Source organism: Callospermophilus lateralis, chromosome 6, assembly GCF_048772815.1.
Source record: "Callospermophilus lateralis isolate mCalLat2 chromosome 6, mCalLat2.hap1, whole genome shotgun sequence".
NCBI classification, from domain to species: Eukaryota; Metazoa; Chordata; class Mammalia; order Rodentia; family Sciuridae; genus Callospermophilus; species Callospermophilus lateralis.
Window position 1 is genome coordinate 42,034,075 of NC_135310.1, and position 26,549 is coordinate 42,060,623.

Genomic DNA, 26,549 nt, shown 5'->3' on the forward strand with positions numbered 1-26,549 from the left:
TAACAAAATGGCAATGCTGGGCTTTTTGTAATTGGTGGAAAATACATTAAAAACACTAGGAGTTTTATATGAATGAAAATGCATAATTTTACCCATTATACATTCTGAACATTGGTTGGAGAAATGCATTTCTGAATTGTTTACATCTCTTGGCTTTAATTTAATGGTAGTTATGAATGAGCTGAGTGTCAGTTGTATAATTTGCAATGTAAAATCTCTTCAAAGAAATGAACCTTTAAGCCTCGAGGGCTTACTCTCTCAGTTATGTAACCCCAATTATCATAGACATGAAAAAGTGGTTTAATCTCAGTGCTTCAGAATTCTATGTACAGAGTAAAAAGAATGAATGAATGGAAAGTAATTTTCCCCCAGAGAGACAAATTTTTTTAAAAAATTGTATTTATATGAAAGAATATTTATCACTACTATCAAAAAATGGAATGGGGAATTTGGTAATACAGGGAAAGAGAGAAACACCTATTGTGCCTGACACTTCACTGAGTTCTCTAACTATTCCTATGGTCACCTTCTGAAGTAGTTTTACTCATCTTTGTTTTGTAAATGAATACTGGTAAGGAACCCAGCACCATCCCAAGTAGACACTGCTTTTATTTCACTGTGCCATGTACCATATCTTCTGTGCCAAATAAATATGTATGAACAACTAATTTAAAATTTTCCCAATTTTAAGCTATTTAATGTATTTTTAAAAGTTTCTACTGTGCCAGTTACTCTCTTGGACCCAAATAATAGGAAATGGAAAACTTTTTTCAATAAAGGACGAGTTAGTAAATATTTCAGTTTCTCTGGTTATGTTGCTACTGTTCAACTCTGTTACTGTAGCAGGCAAGCATAGCCAATAGACTAAAGACAATATATAAACCAGGTGCCTATATTCAAATAAAACTGAGTCCTGAAAGAGCAGAATGCATTCCAAGACTTAGAGATTTTGAGTTTCCCAGAATATACAACTGAAAGAAATGAGTGATGGGAGCCAGGATTGCCTAACACATAAAGTGCAAAGAATTCTTCTCTGTGTTTTTCTAATTGTAGAAGTTCTGTCTTGCTGCAGTACAAGGGCTTCAAATGTGGAGGTGGTGATTACAGGATCTGTTGGATTTGTGTCACCAGCAGGAGAGCATGTCTGTTGCACTTAGGACTTTGATATACAGAGAATTAACAGCATTTACTAAGCATTACTGTTTTTCTATAAAGAATATCACTTGATTTTATGTTCAATTGATCTTGATCATTGTAAGAAGAGAGAGACAGTCCCTAATTGACATTTGCAGGGACTCACTAACTTCCAGAAGCGGTGACAGTGACAGTACTTGCTCTCAGCTCCTAGTTTGTTTACTCATCCCTAACTTTTGTTATTGAGTCATGGAATGTTCTTAATATCTTTTTTTTAAAAAAGTAATTTGATAAGAACTTCTGATTACTCTATACTTTCAGAAGAACCAAAATTAACTTGAAAAATAATAATCCTGGAATACCTTTTAATTTTTCACTTAAGTTTCCAAGTCTTTTTATTGGAATTCCATTTATAAGCTATTCAGTTTTTCATCAGGATCCACTGGAGGGCAAATCGATTTTGTCTTATACACTATTTAAGCTTGCTTCAGGTTGAAGTATCCGAGGAGGATGTGACTATAAGAAGTGCCATATAAAGAATAATAAAAATCTTCTTTCATAGGGACACTACTAGAATAATCAGCTCTTAAAATGACTTTTATTCATAAGGTCTATGAAAAGTACAAATGAACATTGGAATAAATTAATAAGTGATTTCATTAAAGTGTTCTGCTTTACATAATTAAGATTTAGATTTTATAGATTTTTTTTCTCAATTTAAATTTCATGAGAAACAATTTACAGGACACCAGGAAATGTTTGCTATTTCAATGATACTATGGATTCCAAGGGTTCAAAAATTGTCTCTGTTATGCATGAGGAACTCAGCTAGAACCATCCTCTAGGCAATTTTTACTTCCTTGTTTGTCTTGTTTTTTGTTTAAATTATCTGCCTTCCTGTTAGAGAATGTAATTTATTTCTAAATTGAGTAAGCTAGGTTTTTTAATACTGAAGACATGTTACCCAAATAATTAAAATTATATTTGAATATGTTTTTTTTTCAGATTATACTCTTTTAGCTATTTCTTATGCTTAAAAAGCCCCTCGTGTTATAGGTGCTGAGTGTGCTGGATTTTGTTGAGTAAATTTTCTTAGGATCTATTATCAAATGTTTTATAGCCAGAATTTCATTCTACTTTCTGATGTTACTGCTTCAGGCATTGCTCAAACATTAGAGATAATTTTTATTTTTCTGTGACAGTGAAGAGAAGATACCCTATGGGGAAAGTTTTTTTTTGTAAATATTTTAATTTAACATTTTAAAAATGACATGAAGTCATACAAGGATTACAATCTGTGACAAAAGTTTCTCTGAAATTATAATATTCATAAATATTGATTCTTTAGCAAAAATGCAGTCTTTACAATATAGGTTTAAGATTCATAAAGTATAAAGGGTAGAATTAGTTAAATAATATCAAGTTATTTATATATTAGTTAACTGTTAAATATCTGGTAAAAAGTCTAATAATTCAATCTATTAAAAGAATAGGTAATTTAGACAAGTGACTCCATTAAATAATTGACACAAATGTAATTATTATGAAGTCTGGTATTCTGTCTCATTAAAATATGTGGATATCACATGCCTTTCAAGTCTTTTGTGTTTGTATGTCATGTCCATTGTACCTATACCACATATATCTTTAAATACTTAAATTTATACATATATGTATTTTTGAATCTAACCAATCTTATTAATACTAGAATGATTTGACAATCTTTAGTAATCTTTGGAATTTGGGAATAATAAGTTTATTCCTCTAATTAATTTAAGTCAATAATGGTAATGTCTTATGAATAAATTTAGCTTAATCTTTTTAAAAGATAATTTTATGGTATGTTGAATTATTTTTCATGGGATGATGTATCCCCCTAAATTTGTATGTTGAAGTTCTAATTCTCAGAACCTTAGAATGTGGTCTTGTTTAGAAATAGGGTTTTTACTGAAATGATCAAGTTTAAAGAGATAATTAAGATGTGACCTAATCCTAAATGTCCAGTGTCCTTATCAAAAGATATTCTTCCCATATAGACCTCAGAGGCAACATTATCCCTACTTTGATTTGAGACTTTGGCCTCTGAAACTGTGCAAGAATCTATTTCCATTGCATAAGTAAACTGTTTGTTGTTCTTTGTCATGGCAGCCCCAACAGATCAATGTAGTATTTATGTTTTTGCCAATCAACCATTACCCATGGTGAGGTTCCAGTGAACTCTTATCACAGGATATCCTTCTTTTATTACTCAATTGTTCTTTTTGAGTCATTGTGTTTTCTGAAATGACTCTTTCCCAGGAAGTCGTACATACATCCAGAAATCTGGCTTATGTGATGATTTTTAATTTCCCTGGAGCAGAGATACTATAGTATAAAGCAATATAATCATGATCAGTTTGGGTGCTAGGATATTATCTGTTATGATTTTCTCATAAAAGCTGCCTTTGCAAAACTTTCTTTTATAATCTGACTATTTTTATGATCAGAAGAGTCTTTTAAAGGAGGAATATTTAATCAGAAGTAAGATGTGGAAAAGAATTGATGCTATCTTTGAAGAACCTTCTGTAATAATAAACCAATGGATTTAAAATTCAAATTTGTATATTTAATGTGTTTTCCTTTTGTTGTAAAATTAAAAAGGAAAGTAATTTTTTTATGCAAGTCAAAAAGATTCCTCAACTGTTTCCAATTTCTCCTAATTCTTCTAAGATGGAAACAGACTTCAAATGGGAAACATCCTGTGGTATGTAACCATAAGGCTATGTTACTCAAGGGAAGGCTGCTAAGTAGTTCCTAAAAACAGGGGCTAAAAGGCAACCACAGTTTTATAAAACTTATTTCACTGAATTGGCTATCACTTAGAGATATTAATGCAGCTATAATGCTTGAATAACTTAGTCAACTAAAGCTTATAACAATGCTCACCCAAGGAAATAACTGTTCCTAGTGATTTAAATGTTGGAAATATGTCATTTTTACCTCCAGTGAGATCCTATTCTAGAAGTTATTTGAAACAATATGCTAGAGAATTTTACTGTTCTGTGTTATCCTGACAGTCCAGCACCTAGAGATGACCATGGGCTCACTCTTAAGAAAGTGGCTCTCTTTCCTAGTCTCCAGAAATAATACAAAGTGGAGTTCCCCTGACTGTAAGCACCTCCTAGAAGACAAGAACCTGTTTTTCCATTTGATTTAAATTTTACCTTTACAATACTTAGAAAAACGGCTGGTTTTCTGCAGGAGCCAGGTGGAAAAAGTTCAATCACACCTCATTTTGTTTAGATCTTTGCTTTGTAAAATAGTTTTGTATTAGAACTATAATTGCCCAGAGAAAAGGCCTTTTATCTGTTGCCAGTGAATGGCATTTCTTCCTTACATGAAATTTAAGACTGATTTTGGGTCTATTTGGACAAACAGAGGATGAAAATCTTGGGAACTGAGCATTATGCACAAGACTTTGAAAACTCCAATAATGAATAGACTTCAGAAAACTGGTTCTGTTTTATGCCTTTGTTTCAGTTTCCTTTCATATCCAAGAGCAGTAGCATATTTCCTCTACACTCTAGATGTGCAGAGTTATCAACCTGTTTCTAAAACTCTGTGAACTCCTTAGAAGAAAGGTGTTGTATAAAGTATTATTTGTGTTTACCTAATTGCTTGTTTTTTTGAAATATGGGCATGAATACCTTAATGTTCTTTTCATAAATGCATAAAGAAGCTTCAAGCTCATTTAAAAGTACTTTGAAGGCACAGGAAGCTGCTTGCTTTTCCCTATAGATAAAATGATTAAAACAAACACACACACACACACAGAAAATCTTTTTAAATTTTCAGTCTACGTTTCTTTTATGCTATAGGAGTATATTTTTCATAAGATATATGTACTTAATCCAGAAAGATGTAGATTGGGCTAGACTGTTCTGCTATGCTTCAAACTTTTCAAATAGCTAAATGAAAATTTGGGTTCCAGTGAAAAGCCATATATACAAAAATAATATCCTATTACAATGGTGTTTAATTCTAAGTACATATTTTTCTTGTAAAATTGTTAAATAATTTTATTTCATTAGAGATAAAATAATTTTATCGATCTGTTTTAATTTCAATTATGGCAATAGCATGAATTCTAAAATAACTATAGAATGTGTCAATTTATATAGCAATTAAATTTATATGGCTATTAAATAAATATGCATTAAAATAGGTGTTTCACATTATAATTGTTATTTCAGAAGCCTCTGGCATATTCAAAATAAGTCATATCCTTTCTTGTTAGTTATACCTTCTTGCTAGTTATATATTCTAAAATATGCATATATATGCAGATACAAAAATGTTAAATTATTTGTCACTCCTTTTCCAAAAAGTAGATAAAAATTTCCTTATAAATAAAATACACAGCTATACTTCTTTTTATTGATAAATATCTAAAGCAGATTGCTTCATGTCATTGCCTAAAAACTCATCCAGAGAAATAGAAATTGAAATAAATTTAGGTCTTTGTTTTTGTGTTTCCTTATTCTTCCTCAGAGTAACTTGTGGCAATGTGAGGAATTCACCATTTAGTATAGGTACAGTTTTAAGTAAAACCTTTATACAAAGGTTTCATATATATATGAAGAAAGTACGAATATATGTTTGATGCTTTTGGCGGGAGGAATATCATACTCATACTACAAGTAAGTAGAAGCTATTGTGACACTTCATGGCTGTGATTATGACTCCATGGAGCTAAAAGCAGCAGGAGATGATTAATTCTTAAGGAAGAGTCGATTTCTGTGAAAATGCCCTTAGGAAAGTGAAAGAAAAAACAAAAAAAAAAAAAAAAACATTGGAGTCAACAGATCAGGGAAGGCTAATGATTTTGAAGCATTCAGTTCAATATGTTTTTTCCAAATTGAAATAGCATGTCATCATTCAAGGCTTTACTGTTTCAGCGGGTTTGCAATTCAGTGACAATGGCATAATTTAATAGAACTGTGGGGATTAGTAGGTTTCATTTAAGCAACTTTGGCTGAGAAAGAAAGTGTGTCAACGTAGACATAAAATACTAGAAAATTAATTTCCCCAAAGAACTCAATACAGTTTGTGTATTATATGTTTATCCTATATAAATGATAGTTGCTAAGAAATTACTATTTCTCTGAAACTAAATCCATAGACTTTGGGAGATATTTTGGAGATTCTGTCTCCAAACTTCTAACTCACCAAGTTGGAGTTATCCTGGAATGACTTCTCTTCTTGTATGAGACTTCCTCTATTCATGGTAAACATGGATTATTTTCCTAAAGTGAGCTTTATTGAATCTGCCAAAATCATTCTCACTGATTAATTTTTATCTCTAAAGTGTTCCATTGTATATAGTGGCCACTGATGTTTTGATTTGGGCTACTTAGGAATGTAGTGATAGTAAGGGTCCCTGGTCATGATTTGTTATATTAATAAAAATGATGTAACTATTTAAATTGCTATTCATATGATTAAATATATATTAATAGTCTCTTATTAATTAATTTTAAAAATTAAAAGAGACAGATGCATACTATGAATTGAATAGTACCACTCACCCTCATATGTTGAAGTCTTAATCCCATAGTGATGACAGTATTTGGAGATGTGGTCCTTTAGGAAGAAGTAATTATGTTTAGGTAAAGCTATGAGGGTGGAACACTCAGGATATAATTAGTGCCTTTACAACAGGTAGAAGCCAGAGCACTTGCTCACTCTGCCATATTAGAACTCAGTGAGAAGGTAGCCATTCCCCAGCCAAGAAGACATCCCTTAGCATAAGCTAATCACACCAACACCCAGACTTCCAGCCTCCAGAATTTTGAAAAAATATGTGACTCTATCTAAGTCTATGGTATTTTATTACGGCAGCCCAAGCAGACTAAGACATCTGTAAGTTTATCAGCAGCACAATTAAATTTATTCTGCCTGATTTGGCTTTAGACATGACTCCTAGCTGTTCCCTTTTGGTGGAATTAAAGTCTTAATAACATATGAGATATGAGTTCTTACCCATTCATTGGAAAGAAGTCTCTGCTTAATGATTGGCATTATTTAGTAAAAACATGCTTCTTTTCAGTGAAAGACCTTGCATATCTTTTGTTGTTATTGTTGTTACTTCATCATTCTTTTACTTTGTTTGCTTTTGACAGTGCTCAGTGTTAAATCCAGGCTCACACATGCTAAGCAAATGCTATACCACTGAGCTCTACTCCAATACACACATTAGTCTTTTTCCTGTTAATTACTTTGAACCACCTAAATTCCCAAGTCTTAGGAGATGGATCTGAACAGACACTTTTATTGATAATGTTTCTCAACATTTTTCATAACATAAAAATATATTTCATTTATTACTCTGATTAGAAGCTACTATGTACTGTACACTCTCCTATATGCAGAAATAATGAGGTTAACATCATACTACTTTTAAAGGTAATTCCCTCAAGCAACACTTAGGGTGTTCTTAATATTTAAAAAGTATTTATTATGGCCTGCAGTGTAAAAAGTGCTGTGCTATGAGTACTGTAAAAAGACAGATGACTTGCTCCCAACCTAGAGCCTTGTCAAGAAGTAGAGAGCTATTAAAAAAAAGTTAGAATAATTTTATCCACCTCATTGTATTTATCAAAAAAAAATGCTGAAAGCATTATACTTATAAATAGAATTTATGCTAAGAGATCTAGGAAACATAGTTAAGGAGTTGACCTTCATGCTTCAAAAAAAATGAAATCTAGTTATGGACTCATCATTGCATTGAAACTTTAAATTCCATTAACTGGTAGGTCCGCAAATACAGCTGGTTCTAAGGACCACTGATTCCATGAGCCCAAGGAGTGTTATGTGGATTCTGGCTCTCTTTGTCTTGCAGGTGGCTATCCACTTGGTGGAATAGAGGCTAATATAGACCCCATCCATATCTTACCAGGAGGGCCACTCCAGTAGGAAGAGAATGCCTCTCAGTTGTTCCACAGAAAAATTTGGGGAACACTCAATCTCCCACCGCTTTGCAGTCACAGACAAATGGATGTGTTTGGAACAATCAGGCTTAGTTTACAGGTATATTCTTATGGCTAGGGATCAGGGGATGGCTCAATTTCTAGCCCTGTTGCTAGAAAAAAGTAATTCACTTAATATTGAAGAGAGTGGGTGGGTAAGGAGTGCAGGATAATACTAGAAAGAAAAGACATCAATATCTTTAGCTCAGATGACTAAAATGTCCTCTGAAATTTCAATTTCATGATCATATTTTAATAATCTGGGAGAAAAGTTGGCAGATTAGGACTTTCATTAAAATTGGCAGGGAACCAATTTCTGTCTTGAGATGAAAGCAATATTCATACTTGAAAGAATTAATAGTTGTTTATTTTAGTGTGTAGATTTTAGCTTCTTCTAAAAATAGATTAATTCTACATTAAATAAATATTTAAGATTATTTAATAAATATGATTTTTTGCAAATTGTAATGATTTATCTTACCTCTCAAAATTTATGTTCATTCCATTTATATATGCTCACAGAAAAATGTAATTTGATTTTACAGTTCTATATCCACAAGATACATAAACATTCTTCAAACAATAAAACTTGTGGGCTGGGATTGTGGCTCAGTGTTAGAGCACTCGCCTAGCACGGGCTAGACCCAGGTTCGATCCTCAGTACCACATAAAAAACAATAAAGGCATTAAGTTGTGTCCATATACAACTAAAAAATAAAATAAATAAAAAAATAAAACTGGTGAAGTTGTTTAAAATGGACTTTATACTTTTCAATAGACTTTCTACAAAGTCCTTAGTTATATGAATGATTTTTGGAGCACAAAAATACAGCAAGGGTCCTTCTTACGTGTTATTGGCAATTATGTTCTGAATGTAGTCTGGAAATAATATACATTTGTTTTTAGATTTGTTTTTAGTTATAGATAAACACAATATCTTTATTTTACTTATTAATTTTTATGTGGTACTGAGGATCAAATTCAGTGCCTTACACATGTGAGGCAATCACTCTACCACTGAGCTACACCCCAGCCCTCATCCTGATATACATTTTATAATGGTGTTGAGATATATATATACACACACATACACACACACACACACACACACACACACACATACATACACACTTTCTCTCCTCTGATCTCAAAAGCTTGAAAGACAGGTACAGTGTAAATATAACACAAACCAAATCACATGACGGAATGCAAAATTCATACTAATTCTTTCATGTAATGAGACTGCAATATTTTAATGACACAATTCTAAAATATAGGTTTCTTCCTTGAGCATCCTGGAAGAGATTGCATTGCCTGTGTCCCATAGGAATAATAATGCTCAAGTGCACTTGGCAGGTTCTTTATCTCATCAATAAGGGATGATGAGGTTAAGTGACTTCTATCAGGAGGCTTATGATTTATTCTTCTGTGTGTAACCTGACTGTGAAGCCGGTCTTTGGAACCATTATATAAGAAGTTCCTAATTTTGCTTGAGTTCAGAGTCACGTGGCCATTCAGTCAGGTCCCCTCTTCTTTTGAACTTGATTTAGATTGTCTAGCAATCAAAATAATTTGTATGGAATCAAAAGAAAAAGAATTTAAAAATAGGTAGGGAAAGGACTGACATGTAGTCTGGCTATTCTGCTCTACTTCTGAAATGCTGGCTTCCAAGAATTGTAGCCCCTGTCAAATTACTCAGTAGTATTTACCTCTCATTTTTTCTGCCATATCAATAACTAGCACTTGTCATCTTTAAAGTGCTTCTCAAACATTAAATAATCTCAGATTACATACTCTGTTCTTTGCATTTATCTTGGCCAGCTGTCAGAGAAGGCCATTTATTCACCCTCAATTTTATTCCTCTTGGCTCTATGTGGTTTTTGCAGTAAATTTGAATGGAAAATGAAAGGTACAACTTAATATGTTTTATAACAAAGGCAACATAAATTTTTTTTAAGCACGATAACCTTCAGGTTACTTTCAAGTTGTTTATTGCTTTGCAGTTGTATAGTGAATATGTTTTTATCAGTATTGAGTCTGAATTTTTAAGTGGAAATTTTGAGGACATGAATGCAATAAAAAAAAATAAAAAGGACATCTAGAAAATAATTTACTATTAAATTTATCATTTTCATCTACTTAAAAATTATACCATAATCATCTTGTCAGAATCATAAAAGGAATTCAAATTATATCCATTCTGTAAAAATCTATATTTTGTATTTTTAAACTCTGAACTTGCATTAATTCCTGAATTTATAGTTTCCTACTTTTCTAATCAAAAAAGGAAGCAGTTAGAAATACATGTTTCTTTTTTATTGGTGCATTATTATTGTACACACTGATGGGACTTGTTGTTACATATTCATCATGTACACAGTATAACCATATAAATTGGCCACTATCACTCCCTAGAATTTCTCCCCTCCAGCCCCACTTGCTACATCTTTGTCACTTTCCTCTACTGTCATATTTCTTTTAAAATATTCAACCTTTAAGGATTTGACAAAGATACAGTAGTTTGTGTCAAATCTTAGGAAATTTATATTTTCAGTTTCAAGATACCTAGCAAGCGTGTTTGACATTGTCTGATGCCCAAATACACAACTCACTGAAGTGAATCTCAAGTGCAGAAACCATTCTTCAGGCGTTCTCCACTTAGTATCAGTAGAAAGCCTTCCAGAGCAATAAAAACTGGAGATTAGCAACATATCAATTTTCAGGCCGGCTACTCCTAAACACTCGTAATTCATTTACTCTCCTGCAAATCATTATTCTGAAGGTTTGATTCACTTGTAGCCCCACTTGGGTCTTAAATCTCATTTCAAAGCACTCTTATCATTCATCCATTTTCAGAACTATCATTAGGAGTGATGGGAATTTGGCACAAAAATCAATGAGAGGATATGATATGGATTCCTTATAACTTTTCCTTCTTTGAGCACCACCTCAAGTACAGTCCATAAAAATCTGCCTTTTAAGGGTAGTTCTCCATCTTGCTATCATTTCTACTCAAATGAGTTCATGAACTTGGGATGTGTTTTTCCACAATTTTTTCAGGAAAGCAAAATTTGTTGTCATTATTGTTAATTTCTACCTACAATAATTAAAAAATCTTAATTGAATTCTTTTACTACTGTTGTTCTTCATTAGCTTATTAACTTTTAGAAAATATAGGCCTTGGTAGGCTACTTCTATCTAAAAAATACTGCATTAGTTATATTTGTTTGTTATCACCTACACATATGTACTCTTTTTTTAAAAAAAAATATTTGTTGATTGACCTTTATTTATTTATTTATATGTGGTGCTGAGACTTGAACCTAGTGCCCCATGCATGCCAGGCAAGTGTGCTACCGCTGAGCCATAACCCCAGCCCACAAATATGTACTCTTGAATGCATTTAATTTTTCTTTTCTCTGGTACTCAGAGTGGTATGTCACTAATTTTTGAAAAACGTAAGATAGTGACCTTTTATGGCAAAATAAATGAAAAGAGTGAGACTATTAATTGGAGAACATAATTTGCAATAGCATTGTTTCTCCTCCCAATATCAAATTGTATTATGAACTGGATTCATATTATATTCATAAGCATCTGTGAATATCTTTGTTAAAATGGCTCAAACTTTATTTTTCTAGCTTATATGTATAATGTTTATACTATACAGAAATAACTTTTTTTGCATAGTTCATTTCTCTTAATTTTGCCAGTGGGGTAAAACAACCTCTATTTATATGAATAAATTAGCATGTTTTCCTCTTTACTTTTATTCCAAGAAATAAATGAATTGATTGGAAAGGATACTGAAAGAATTTTAGAACTCCTTTTTGTTCCCCTATAGCCATCTTGATCTAATATATGTGCTTATTCAATGGGAAAAGTGCTCACATCTACTTGAGGGTCAGTTCTTCTGACTTCACTTCTGATGTTAATCCTGCCCTTCTTGACTTTCCTTATGACAGCAGTAGTAATCATAGCCAGAGCCATGATCATAGAAGTAGCACTGGAGGCGCTAATGGCAGTAATGAAGACAGTAATAATGATAATGATGTCATTTAGTGGTTCTTGTGTTGCCATTTGTCAAATAATTACCATGTACCAGGAGATATGCCAAATGGTTTGCACGACTTTTCTTTCCACCATCACAAGCCTGCAAATTCAACCTTAAACCAGTTTCTTTTCCTAAATGGAAATTCTTCTTGCTCAGAGGGATAGTGTGAGAGTGAAATTCTGTCCATTTTGATAATACAGGGAGGAGCCTGAAGTTAATTCCAATCTCCTCTCTACAAGCATGTAAATTTTTTGCTCCACCATTTCCACATGAAAGACATATCCAAAAGAAGGAATTGTGAAGGCAGAGAAACAGAATAAGGTGCACTTTAATTCCACTGAAGCTTTCAAGGAATATAAAAAATTTCTTCCAGATTTACAAGACTAAAATCTTCTAATTATTATTTAACACACTTTAACTACAATTAAGCTTTAAGCTAAGGGAAATTTACTTGATGAAAATATTAAAGAAAATTGAAAATTTAGATTTTCTGTAGAATCTAATGCATAAAAATATTATAATTTAGAGATAAATAGTGAAATTGAAAATTTGTAATCTTGTGTATAGACTAATCAACATTTTCTCCTTTTGATTTGGAATTATTATTACAGATAATGTGGTCTTTACTCAATATACATGAAAATATAATAAATGATGCATTTGGCAAAAAATTAATTGATGAAAGCTTTTTTTTTTCTTTTTAGTATTGAATGATTTACTTCACACCTGAGTAATTTGGAAATGAGAATGTTCTGAAAGTCGCCTTAATTTTTTAGTCAGTCTTCAGTTTTCTTAAAAATGCCATGAAATGGTTATTTCAAGAAATCTCTGGATTACCTCTGGATTTAATTCTCTAAGGGTCAAGTGTGGTTAAGATAATCAGATATGTCCCCTGACTATTGAGGGGGACTTTCAAGCCATCCATTGACAGCAATGTTATAAAGAAAAGTGAAAGACTAACAAAATTGTTATATTTCACTCTGTATATAGAAATGCTATAAGAGGAAAAGGTAAATAATTGAAGCAAAACTTGCAAGACTAAGGTTATAAAATATTATCTTTGTGAACATGTGCCTGTGCATTTGTGTGTGTAAGTAGATTTCAAGAAAAGTTAAAGAAAAAACTCACAAGAAATACAAAGGAAGGAAAACTAAACATTAACTATTTATCTCAAGTAATCAGTGAATTGCAAATGAAGCAAAATTTTTCTCTTATATTATTGCACATATTTTAAATACCAGTGATAATATTGATATGCATAAGGAAGCAAGACTACTATAATTTTCCAAAACATTAATTTTAAAATTATATATATGTATACATAGTCTCAAAAAATATAAAAGTGATTATGTTATTTGTATCAGCAATTCTCATTTAAGAATGTATCCTGAAGGGAGGATTGTTGATGGGTTTGAGAAAATTTCTGTCATGTCATAAGCTAGGAAAGTTTATGACTAAATTATATAAAGTCATAAAATGATATTCCATGCAGCCACTTAAGTGATATTTAAAGGTATACCTAATGATATGAAAGCTTGTTGATTTTATATTGTCTAGCAAAGAAAACAAAAAGGACAGTGTAATCGTGATTTGTCAAAACCAAATAAAACATTTATACATTTATATACACATATACACAAAACTAGGTGCAAATAAAAAACATGTTAACAGAAGTTGTTTCTGGAAGAAACAACTGGATATAATAAGATCTTCCAAGACTATTATAATACTGGATATGATAAGATTTTCCAACATTATTCTCTTCTTTGCCCTGACAAAGAAAAATTTAATGACCTCAATAGAAAATTATTAGGAAGAATAGTAGAATGAAACAGGCATTATTATTACTGTGTGTATATATGTGAATGCATGACCAATGTGATTCTGCAACCTGTATACTCAGAAAAATGAGATATTATATCCCATCTGATTCAAATGTATGATATGTCAAGGTCATTGTACTGTCATGTGTAACTAATAAAGAAAAGAAAACATACATCACAAAAAATGAAAATTATTATGCAGTTAAAACAGTATATCCATACAGAGTTCTATCCACTTTATTTTATATTGATTTCAAATCTTCCTCAGAGAGTTTGTTTTTACTGATTTTCAGAATTGACATATTGAACCTAAATAAATAAAAATTATTTTAAAAGACATCTTGTTCCAAAAGCCTATTGCTCTTGGAAATGGTAGGGGAAATAGTAACAGAGAAGTGAAAATGAGTGGAAGAAAATGAATAGGTTTCATGGCCTGGATAGGAGCATAGATGGAACTTGGGAGATGAGAAATGCTTATGAGCCAAAAAGTTTTCAGGGTGAGGGGTAAATGCAGAGGAAGAGACAATGTGGGAGTGGGCTGTGAGGTAGGGGACTGCTGCTGAGCAAATATGATCTACTATAGAAAATGATACAAACAGGTTACAAAATTCATAGTTTGTGTTTTTTTTTCCATCAACATTCCATGTGAATTTCTAAATTATATTTTCCTTATTGAATGTTTGACTAGGAAATGCATCTACAACCACAACTGTGATAGACAGCAAAAATGGATCTGTGCCCAAATCCCCTGGAAAAGTGCTGAAGAGGACAGTCACAGAAGACATAGTGACGACATTCAGCTCACCTGCAGCCTGGCTTCTGGTCATTGCTCTGATAATAACCTGGTCAGCTGTTGCTGTTGTTATGTTCGATTTAGTTGATTACAAGAACTTTTCAGGTAAGATCCAGGAGGTTTGACTTTTAAATTAAAAGAAAAAAAAAATGTTCTCCCTAGTTGTGGCTTTGTTTCTCTGCATTCCATCCTGTATCCTGCTAATGTGATTGAGGGTCACTGAAGTCAGCTTTCTTCTCTTTTCCTCCTGTTGTCTTCCTTTGTCTGTTCTGCTTTCAGGGCTGAATAAAAGCTGACTAATGCAGCTTTGTAAAGATAAGTATTAAAAAGCTTTAGTGGAGATTGAGTTTTGGAACTGATACTTCAACAAGTACCAATAAAGACTAATTTGTAGATTTTACACTTGGTAATAAAAAAAAAAAAAAAAAAAAAAAAAAAAAAAAAAAAACAAACAAAAAAAAAACTAAACCAAACAAAAAAGATTTTGGACAAGTGAAAAGTAAAGTATTTCTTTTGCTGGAGTCATCCAGTCCCAAGTTTCAATTGTAGACATGCTCCTTCTTCCTCCCAGCAAACCATTGTCTTTTGAGTTCCTGAAAATAAAGAATGTTAGAAGGATTTTCCTGGCGTAGCTTGTAATGAGATACTACATCTTGAGCGTCCATATGTTCTTATGAATTTGGAGTAAAATAGGAATAATACAAGTTAGAAAGGGAAGATATTCATTGTAGTCTGTTCAATCCCTGAGCACCTCATTAATCTTTTCGTTCCAGGACTTTTTCTCTTTCTTAATTTATATTTACCTAGTTCCACATTTGCTACCCCAAGTTGACTGTGGGTTCCTGGAGGAAAGGAATAGGTGTGGTGCTCAATAAGTATTTCACAAGTAAATGGATGAATTATGCATATCCCTTTTATCACAAGCAAAAGAATTTCATTAACCAATTGAGGTGCTTCCTCATATGTGTACTCTTCCTTCCCTTATTTTCCTTTTCCAATAGGAGTAGACTCAGTAGAACCCAGAGACTATAAGTTCAACTAAAAAGCTCTATATTCAGAGATCTGCTGGCTTCTCATATTAAATTTCACTGATTCAACAATTATTTATCAAGTTTTTACACAGTGTCAGGAAATGCCTGTGCCACAAATGTCAAAAGAAATACAACATAAATATCATGAATGTATAGAACTCTATTATTTGAGTTTATGAGATGAAGGTATGACTTGGATGACTTCTCCCAGGTATACCATTCACAGTTGGACTATGGGTTGGCCTTGTCTAGCAAGCAAAGATAAGTCTCATAATATCAACCAAAACAAAAGGGCAATTTATCCAGGTACATGAATGTCTGCTTTAATCAGGCAATACTTTCTTTTTGTGTTCTGTAATGTAGACTCTTAAAGGATTTATTATTGAAATGGCTATAATATAAAATTAAGACCTTGATATTTTAAGTGAGAAATGCTTGGTAACAATGTGATACTCTAAGAAATTCCATTTCCTTTGAGCCTGTACCAACTGTAGTGTTTTACCTCTCATTTCCTTTTTTAAAAAATTCATTTATTTAAATTTTAGAACCACATATGATTGTAAAATATAGGTGTTTTTCTTTCTTACAATAGACATGTATGAGTGGCATGTAAATGTCATCTTTGCAAGTTAATGATTTTATGAGAACACTACGGAAATTAGCACTGCAAGACATTTGTTTTTATTTTATAAAATGCAGTTACCTACAATTATAGTTTCAGACTAGAGTATTAAAAATATAAGACACATTTTCCATTGGACCACTATAATTAAGTGCAATGGATAATACCTAGGTTACTGGCATTTTATCTGACAGGGAAAAGAAGAGCTGTGTTATTGACACTTCATCTTGTCTTTCATAAGTGTTTATTAAGCACATCTTTTATGTAAGGCCTCCTTTTTCAGCTTCCCATATTTATTAATGACATAACTATCTATCCATTACCCATAAAAGGAACCTGAAATCACTTTTTAAATCTCCTTGGATGCTGAGCAGTCAACATAGTCAAAGACCATGTGCTTACATGGCTCGTAAATTTGGCTTTCTCCTCTCATTACCATATCACCATTACAACACTTCATGCATTCATTCTCTTTGGAGGGCACTCATGTCATTTCTTCTTAGCTCCTTCATCTTCTCTGTATCCACCAAATTACTCTAAAGACATCTTCATAAAATGCACATTTGATCAATTAAGATATTTTCTATTGCTTAAGTATAATGAACTCCTTGGCATGAAATTCAAGTCCTTGGCTTAGCTCTTAATTTTTATTTTGTAAGTCAGCATATGTACCCTGTTTTTCAACCATGTTTCCTTCTGCTTTTCCATGTTGGTCCCAGGAAAACAAACTCTCAACAACTCCCAGTAGAGCAGAAAGAATAATAGTTAATAGCTAAGATTAGAAGTCTGATGCTTCATTTCCTTGGTATAAATTTATACTTTCGTATCTGCTAGCTCTGTGATATTGGGGACATTATCCTCTCTTTGCCTTAGTTTGGTCTTCTATAAAGTAGGATTTCAAATAGTACTTATGCAGTAGGATTGTTAAGAGGATTATATGATGGAATATATTTGAAATGCTTATAATAGAACCTGATTTATCATATGTACTGTAATAGTGTGAATATTGATAATACTAGGAGTAGAGATTCATTCCTCAATTTTCCTTCTGAGAATGTTTACTAATACGTTAAGACCCATCCTTCTTCTGTAAAGCATTCTGAGACTTCATAAGAAAAATGCACTGTACCTTATGGGCAATTGTATTAAGAGCAATTAACACACTGTATTCTAAACCTTTGTTGACTTGCCTTTCTCACTCTGAAACATAAACTTATCTAAGAAAGGACTGTTTTTATCTCTGTATGAAAGTGCCAGTCAACATAGTAAGTTTTCTGAAATTCATTGATAAGAGTAAATAATGCTAACATTTTGATTTTGAAACAATTTCTTATATTTCACAAAGAAGCGTATTTATATAATTTTATTTTATTTAATTCAGCAGCTTTTGATCAACCTTAAAAATTAACAAAGCAAATATAATGATACTGGAATGAATAGAATAAATGCTTATGAAGTGAGATTTTATTGGTCACATTTTATAGAACAATTTATATGCATACTAAATTACTTCAAAAAGTAAGTTGTTTAAAACAACAACAGATATTTATTATTTCATATGGTATCTATGGGTCAGTAATTTGAAAATGCGTTGGGTGGTATTGCCTTAGGATTTGTCTTGAGATTGCAGTGAAGCTATCAGTTGGGGTGGCAGTTAACTGAAAGGTTGACATGAGTGGTGAAATATTTGCAGGACATCTTACTTGGCTGTTAAATCAATTCTGGTGTGTCCATGCACAAGGCAGATGGCTTTACCCAAAGTGAGAGATATAAGAGAACAAAGCAGAAGCCAGAGTGTTCTTATGGCCTAGACTTGGAAATCCCAGAACTTCATTTCTGCAAAATCCTTTGGGTGACACAAGCCAATCCTATTCAGTTTTGGAAGAAACTACATAGGAGTGAGAACACCAGGAGACAAAGATCAATGGGTACAATTTTGGAATCTTGTTTCATTGAATATGAAATGAAAATGAATATTCATTCAATGAATATGTTTCATTCTCAAAAAAAGTTATATTGCAAAAGAATACAACTTGATATGAATAATTATGGGCACCTGTATTAAGAGCAATTAACACACTGTATCGTAAACCTTTGTGACTTTCCCATCTCACTCAGAAACATAAACTTATCTAAGAAAGACTGTTTTTATCTGTATGAAAGTGCCAGTAAACATAGTAAATTTTCTGAAATACATTGGTAAGAGTGAATAATGCTAACATTTCAATTTTGAAACAATTTCTTATATTATACCAAGAAGAATATTTATATAATTTTATTTTGTTATACTCTAGTTGACAATAAGTATGTTAATTACAACAGATTCAGAAGAATATGATATGTTAGAATGACTGGCATCATGAGGCCATATTTAGGATGATAAAAATTCAGTAATGGATTTGAAATGAAAAAAAAATCACAAAGCTTTAAATTTTAAAGGAAAAATATATAAATTCTTCAAATAAGAAATTCAAATACATTTAGCTCATTAAAATTTAAATAATCAATTTCTGAAGCCAAAAGTATATATATTCAAAGATTCAGTGGAATTATAATATAAAACCTTTACTTTATATTCATTTTATGTGGATGGGATACATTCTCTGATATGAAAATCTAATCCCATTTATTCACTTAGTAATGTCTAAACTATCTTGTTTATGTGAGTTCTTCCAGAAAAGGATATTTACTTCAATAACAGTTTCAACATGTAAATGGTACTCTAATTCTTTTTGGGGGGTTGGGGGCGGGTAGGGGTGAGAGATTGGGATTGAACTCAGGGGTCGGCCACTGAGCCACAGTCCTATTTTGCATTTTATTTACAAGACCCTATCGTGTCTCACAGAGTTACTTAGCACCTTGTTTTTGCTGAGGCTGGCTTTGAACTCATGATCCTGCTGCCTCCTCAGCCTCCGGAGCTGGCTGGGTTTACAGGCATGAGTCACCAAGCCCGGCTCTTGTGTTTTTAATGTTAATTTTAGTGGATATGATTTAGAATATTACTGGGGATTAATATTGTCATCATGATGAGTTTTTGGACCACCTAATAGATTTTGAATGTAATTGCTAATGTTTTAAAAGGAAATCCAACAGGAGAAGGAAGCATGGCTGGAGGTGATCCTAAATACTAGAGAATCAGAGCAGCAGTCACTGTGTCTTGATTTTCTCTTTGATGCTTTTATAAAAGTAGATAAATACTTTGAAGCCATTATAAAGTTGTTCATAGATAAATGAAAATTTATTTTTGTAAGCACATTCTGTTCTGGATTGAGAGAAATAAGTCTCCTTTGGGCAACCTTCACAATTCCTTATTTTCAGCATTTGATCTGATTTAGCCAAGTCTTATCTACTTGTGGAATGTGTCGAAGGGGCTTCTTTCAGAAGTCTTAGTTTCATTTTACACCTCTGTTACCTACAAGCTAACCTGACTAGCAATGTGTATTTCTGTGTCTTTGAAATGGGGATACTTGCTTTCTGTACTGTGAAATTAGTGAGTTTGATTTTTCTTAACAAATAAGACAAATTTTAGGGAACTAAATAAACAGACTGGAAAAGATATTTCACCTACCCTTCATTTCTTACCAAGTATAACAGTGAAACAATATTCAGATAGCACTCTTGTGCATTTGTCAACGTTTGCTCAGAACAGCAGAACCACTGTGAGTGATTAAATGATCTGTGTAAGGCTGTGGCAATGCCCTGGAGCTTAGTCAAAAGTCAGTAGGCTGGAAGTTGGGAAGAGGAAGGGCAGATGGACACAGAATAAGGAAGACTAAGGACAAACCATAACCCTCATTTGTTTCTCACCATCTCAAATTTTGATGATGTGGGTGAGTTGCAGGATAAATTAGTGCCCTTCAAATGCAAATGCACCTGGCCAGGATTTGGCCCAAAGGATGCCCAAAGGAGAATGCCAGTGGGAGCTGAAGAATAAGAAGCAGGGGTTGCCAAACAAGGATGGAAAGCATATCAGCAATAATGTGTATGGCTGCAAAAACACCTGCCCTAAACCAAGCTTCAGAGAATAAAAAGCTTTATTGTTTCATTTCTGCCTCCAAAAGTTCACACAAAATTCTCTTATGTCCAACAATTACCCTGAAAACTTGCATTTAAGGGAATTGTGGGACATGTAGTGTATGTTTACTGATTTACCAGCATACATGGGCTCTCCTTTGGACAACTATATAATTTAATATTCAAAATAGGATGCTTATGAGAATGAAATGGAGAGCTGTTAGTATTTACCATGCACCACAGATCAGATGTATGATCACCCTAACATTATCCACACTGCCTTTGCTTCTCTCTAGGAATATGATTGCTTTCAGAAATCAATAGGGGAAGAGCAAGTTACTTTCTTAATAACTGAGGTTAAGGGTTCTTAAGGATTGCCAGAGTCTGGTCTTCACTCCTCTGTGGACTAAGCCAGCTTCATTCCAGGAAGCAGCAAGGTTCATTGATAATTTATAATTTTAAAGACTAGAATTTGTGAGATTTGGCTGAAATTTCTTACAAATCTCTTCTGCTTTGTTTACAAAGGGACATGTTTCTCTGTAAACAATGAGTACAAACAAATAAGACTTCTAAAATAATACATTTTAATAACTATTAGCCTTTCTTGTTTCAGAGTGAGGGCCATAATTTACTAGCACCCTCATTCATAATAAGGAAAAGTCACAATATGGTTGTAAGAGGGTGTCTCAATGCAAGTTTGGTAACTTTTGCAAGCATTCCACAAAACATACTTATTTCAAAAACAGTATTGACAGTATTAGAATAAAATAAATCTATATAGAACATACATCCCTGTCACATAGGACGCACTCATTAAATATAACTTGAATTTGAATCCTATTAAGAGGAAGTAAGATCAGTAATCTGAGAAGAAAGATGGCAAGGACATGATAGTAGGAAGCATCAATTTCTTATGAAAGTCTTGCAGACATCTCCTGATGTGCCTTTTAAATAGATTTTCTAATGAGGTGTGCCATTTATCTACTGCTCTTGGAAATTAATTTCCCTAATTTTTTTTTTCTTTTCTTGGCACTTTTCCCAGTTAAGCAGGTGCACTGTTTGTCAGGCTGAGTTTAGCAGAGTAAAATCATTTAGGGAAATCCCAAAGTCAGTCTAAAAGTACAATTTTAATATCTATCTATCATCTATCTATTCCTCTATCTCTCCAGGTGTGGATATGTGCTGTACGTATAAATATGTTATTACATTTTAGGAGATTTGGGAGATTGAGACTAAAGGCAATGTTTTATACACCATCAGTTCTCCTGTGAACTAAGTTTTCAAGAGTGGCTGACTTTTTGTGTGCTTCTTCCTCTGATTTAAGTCTTATCTCAAATTCCACATTTTCTGTTCAATGTCCCAGGCTATTTTGTCTTCTTGGTTTCTACACTTAAAAGGATGCTTTGTATTACCCAGATCTAGCTTGCTTATGAGTACCTTACGGAAGCACCGAGTTTTGTAGTCCAATGATTCCCAGACCCTAATAGAGGTTATTTATCCTTTATCAAGTGAGAAAAAGGCTAATGAAAGACTATCCATTTTAAAGAAGTGTTCTTCAATCTTAGATTATATTGTTTCTAAATTGTAAATATTAAATTCTCTTTTGAAATTATAATTATAAATTGTAAACCAGATGTCATTTTATTTTACAAAATAAAAAGTCAGCCACTCTATGTCAGGCTCCCAGGTTTTTGCTGGTGATAGGTTTTGGGGTCAAAAAGACCCAATAGTCTGAAATCAATATTCTTTACCATTCATGTGAACCATTGTTCAATGTTCAAGTTCATCCATTAGCAAATTAAATCTTATAGTGAGATTTATCAATTTATACTTACAGATAAAAACAATTATAAAATTTTAAATTTGTTCTAGATATTGACCATTCTTTTGTCTAAGACCAACTACAAATCTTTTAACATTCTATTTAAATTCACTTCTTTAGATAAACTTTTCTAGAATGTCTAGGGAAAATCAAGTCTGTCTGTTGTAAGTTCTCATTATGTTACTTGCTGCTTACACAGAAATCTTCTTACAAGTTGCATATATTTAATATGTGAAATATAATTCTTCTCCACTGATCCATTAGTTTCATTTTAAAAATGGCTTTTTGTTTTTAATTTCCTTTATTTTTCTAGTACTTAACAATGTTGAGCAGAATCTATAACCTTAATAAACATTTAAATAAACAAATAAGTAAATGAATAAAGAAAAAGTGATAGTGCTATGATTCACATCAAAGATAAATAGAGAAGATAATGCTAAGTGAAGTTAGCCAATCCCACAAAACCAAATGCTGAATGTTTTCTTTGATATAAAGAAACTGATTAATAGTGGGATAGGGAGGGGGAGCATTGGTTGAATAGATGAACTCTAGATAGGGCAGAGGGGTGGGAAGGAATTAGTATGAGTATACTATGTATACAACCAGAGACATGAAAAATTGAGCTCTATATATGTAATAAGAGTTGTAATGCAGTCCATTGTTATATCTATATCTATTTATATGTATATATATGTATATACATATATTCATAGATTTATATATATTAAAATAAAGGTAAAAAAATTGTCTGATTGGACGATAAGCTTTCAAAGGTGAGGATTGTTTTACTCATCCTAATGTTCCCGTTGCATTACTTACTCCCTGGCATGTTGTTCAGTAAAATTTGTAAGATCGAAACCAAATTGTACACACACACACACACACACACACACACACACACACACGATAAGCAAGCAAATAAGCAAAATTACAGAACACTAATAAAAACAGAAGATCAAAAGTGTTTAAAGACCAGAAAAAAAGCAGCTAATCATAGGCTCAGGGAAGGTTAGAATTCCGATTTCATCAGTAAGCATCTGTGTAAACTTGGGCAAATCATTTCTCTGCTCTTTAGTTTCCTCCTCTGTAGGTAATGGTGGTACCTGCTTCATATAGATCCTATGACCAATGAATAAGTAAATACAAATAAAATCCTTGGAGTGTTGAGTGGCACACAGTAGTTGTGAGATAAATTGTAGCTAGTTTTATTTTAATTTAATGGGCTTGATTTTGAGTATATTTCAATGTTTCAAAAAGGCAGGGAAAGGCTAGAGTAACTGGTCCTGATTTTTTGGCTAGCTATGTCAGAGAGAGGTTCTAATTTCTAAGACATGCCTTGGGGAAGAGGAATTCTAATTTCTAATTGTTGTGGCCTCCCTAGATGGAGTAAGGGGAGCAGCAGAAAGAAAGGCAAGAGAAGATCCAAAAGTTCTTGCTTCTGAGACCCCTTTCCTTCTGTTCCAAGTCTATAATATGCCAAGAGGCTTGCTTGGCTGTACCATCTTCTGAACACCAATTTTATTTGTGTTTATTTAAGAAAAGGAAAGCAAGTAAATTTTAATTAATATAACAACCTACTATATACATACTTATTAACAAAAAGCATAATATGAATCTCCAATTTACATATAGATACTTGACATGGCTAAAAAGAGCCAAAAGTTGTTTGGAATATAAAATGTCCTTTATTTGACATGGGTTTAGCTCCAGCTAGCTGGAAATTTTCCAGGTTTAAACATCTGCAACATAATTTTGCCAGTAAAATTGGTGAATTGGGGTCATATTGAGAAGGAGAGGTGAAGTGTACTCTATTAGCATTCAGCAATGTTCCTTATTGCCTCAAAAAGTAACAGTTGAGTGACAGCAAAAGAACAACTTAGAAATGTTGTCCTGAAAGTATTAAATAGTGCAATAACCGTGTAATTTTAACTAAGGATGCTTGTGTTTAATTTTATTAGGTTCCACACAAGTGCACACTTCTAAACCACTAAAGTCAGCTAATAGTAAAGATGAGTATGAGAAAATTTCAATTGAAAAAGTTGTTAAAAAGCTGGGGGAAAGTGCCCAGGCCTCAGATGTTGAAAGCAAGGATGGGAGCTATAGAACAGCTATTCAAATGTAGATTAGAAAAGTGACAGTCATTTCCTTCTTCTGTCAATAAAACAATTAGCTCACTAAAAGTGTTTTAAATCAGGATCCTAGTTTTTCTTTGGTTTAAAAGCTTCTAAGTATACAACATCTGCAAGTATTTCATTTTTTTTTTTCAAAATCACAGATCAAATAGATTTTATCTTTTAGAATCCAATATACTTCAGAAGCTTTGCATCCCCCATTTTGTATGTTGTTTCATTTTCCACAGGATAGTCTATTTGGGTTTCTATGACAAAATACCCAAACTGGGTAGCTTATAAACAGAACTAAATTTTTTTCTCACTGTTCTGGAGTCTGAGAAGTCCAAGATCTATGGAGTCTGATGTGAGTGGACTTTCTGGCTGATAAATTATAGATACTTGACATGGCTAAAAAGAGCCTTACTATTTTCTCATGTGGTAGAAAGGGTACCTGAATTTATAAAATGATTTTAAATTTTTTGTCTAACTTATTAAGGTGCTAATCTCATTCCCCAAATGTTCTTCCCTCATGATGGAAGCCTTCCAAGGTCCCAGCTTCAAGTAACCCCTTAGAAATTGGGATTTCAACACATGAATTTTACAGGAATACAAATGTACTGAAAACAGAACTCAACCTAAAGAAGAAGGAGGTCATTGTACTCTAATATAGAGAATATCCAAAAGATGGAGGGAAGGAGAGAAGGAAGGATGGAAAAGATGGAGAGACAGAGGCTGATGGAGAGACAGAAGGACTGAGGCTGAGGGAGGACCTGGAGAGGAAGAGGGAGAGATAGACAATAGCTGAATATATCAGTTATTGCCTCATGAAGGTTTGAATTTTAAAAAAGGTTTATTACTCTTAAGGGAATGTCTGAGTATGTATGAGGGGAAATAGCCTCAAGAAGGTACATTTTAAAGGTCGTCACATCAAGTATCATCTCTCTTCTGTCTTTAAAATCTCCACCATTCTCTCCTTCCCTTAACATGCTTATGTATTTTCTATCTTGGACAAACCAATTTCTTTTACTTCCCTATATCCATTTTTATCTAAAGCCATTTTTGTTTCTGTTCCTCTAGCCAAACCCCTCTACTATGCAAAGATGGGACACTGTTCCTTCATTCCACCAAACTGTATCAAACAACACCTCTTCATTAATAAATCAAGACATATTTAGCTTCCTTATCTTGATTATACTTTACAGCATTGGAAAATTGATCACCATCTGTTTCTTAAAACCTAGTTTCTTATGATTTTGAGAACTCTCTTTTTACATCATTAGCTTCTTGATCCTGTTAGAAAACATCGTCCTAGTCTATTGCTGGAGTTGTCATGGCTGCACACTCTATACAAGCACTGAGCAGTATGCTGGCATAGGCCCTCTTTAGCCTGCTCCTCTGCCTGTGTAGCTCTCAACCTAATATCAGGATCAGTCCTTAATATAGCTATATATTAAGATTTAGAGGCTGAAGGCAGGAACACACTCCTAAACAATTAAGGACATATGGTAAGTTTTAAGAATATCTCATATTCTAGCCAGGCACACTGACTGACACCTGTAATCCCAGAGGCTCAGAGGGCTGAGGCAAGAGGATCATGAGTTCAAAGCCAGCCTCAGCAAAAGCAAGGCACTAAGCAGCTCAGTGAGACTCTATCTCTAAATAAAATACAAAATAGGACTGGGGATGTGGTCAATGGCCAAGTGACCCTGAGTTCAATTCCTGGTACCCCCAAAATAAATAAATAAATAAATAAATAAATAAATAAATAAATAGGAATATCTCATATTCTCCCTATGGGAGTCACCAAAGTTATTTCTATTTTTAAGGGAAAATTCAGCTCAAGCATTTTTATTTTTCTCTTAATTTATCTACTTGACAGGAAGTTTGCTCATAACTGACCTCCACACATAATGACTTCCAATCCCACTTCATTCATCCCAATCTCTCCTTAATTTTTTTTTTAATTGTTTAAGGTCATTCAATTGAAGCATTAAACTCAAAATTCCTTACTGAGCTAATTGAATTTCTTTCCAGGACTGCCTCCTACATTTCAAACATTCATCATTCTGGTTTTTTTTTTTTTTTCATTTTCCCCTTTTTTATTTTATTTTATTTGTAGAAACACTTCACATGAGATC

The 26,549-nt window shown here is 32.9% G+C and overlaps 1 protein-coding gene across 9 annotated transcripts in view; it reads left to right on the forward strand.

Annotated features, from left to right (window-relative positions):
* Positions 1-26,549, forward strand: part of Trdn (triadin) — a 362,446-nt gene that overhangs the window by 37,211 nt on the left and 298,686 nt on the right. For all 9 annotated transcript variants that reach the window (XM_076858293.2, XM_076858296.2, XM_076858294.2 and 6 more), the window contains exon 2: positions 14,707-14,916. In XM_076858293.2, the coding sequence (XP_076714408.2) occupies positions 14,707-14,916 (210 nt within the window). The remainder of the gene's footprint in view (positions 1-14,706; positions 14,917-26,549) is intronic.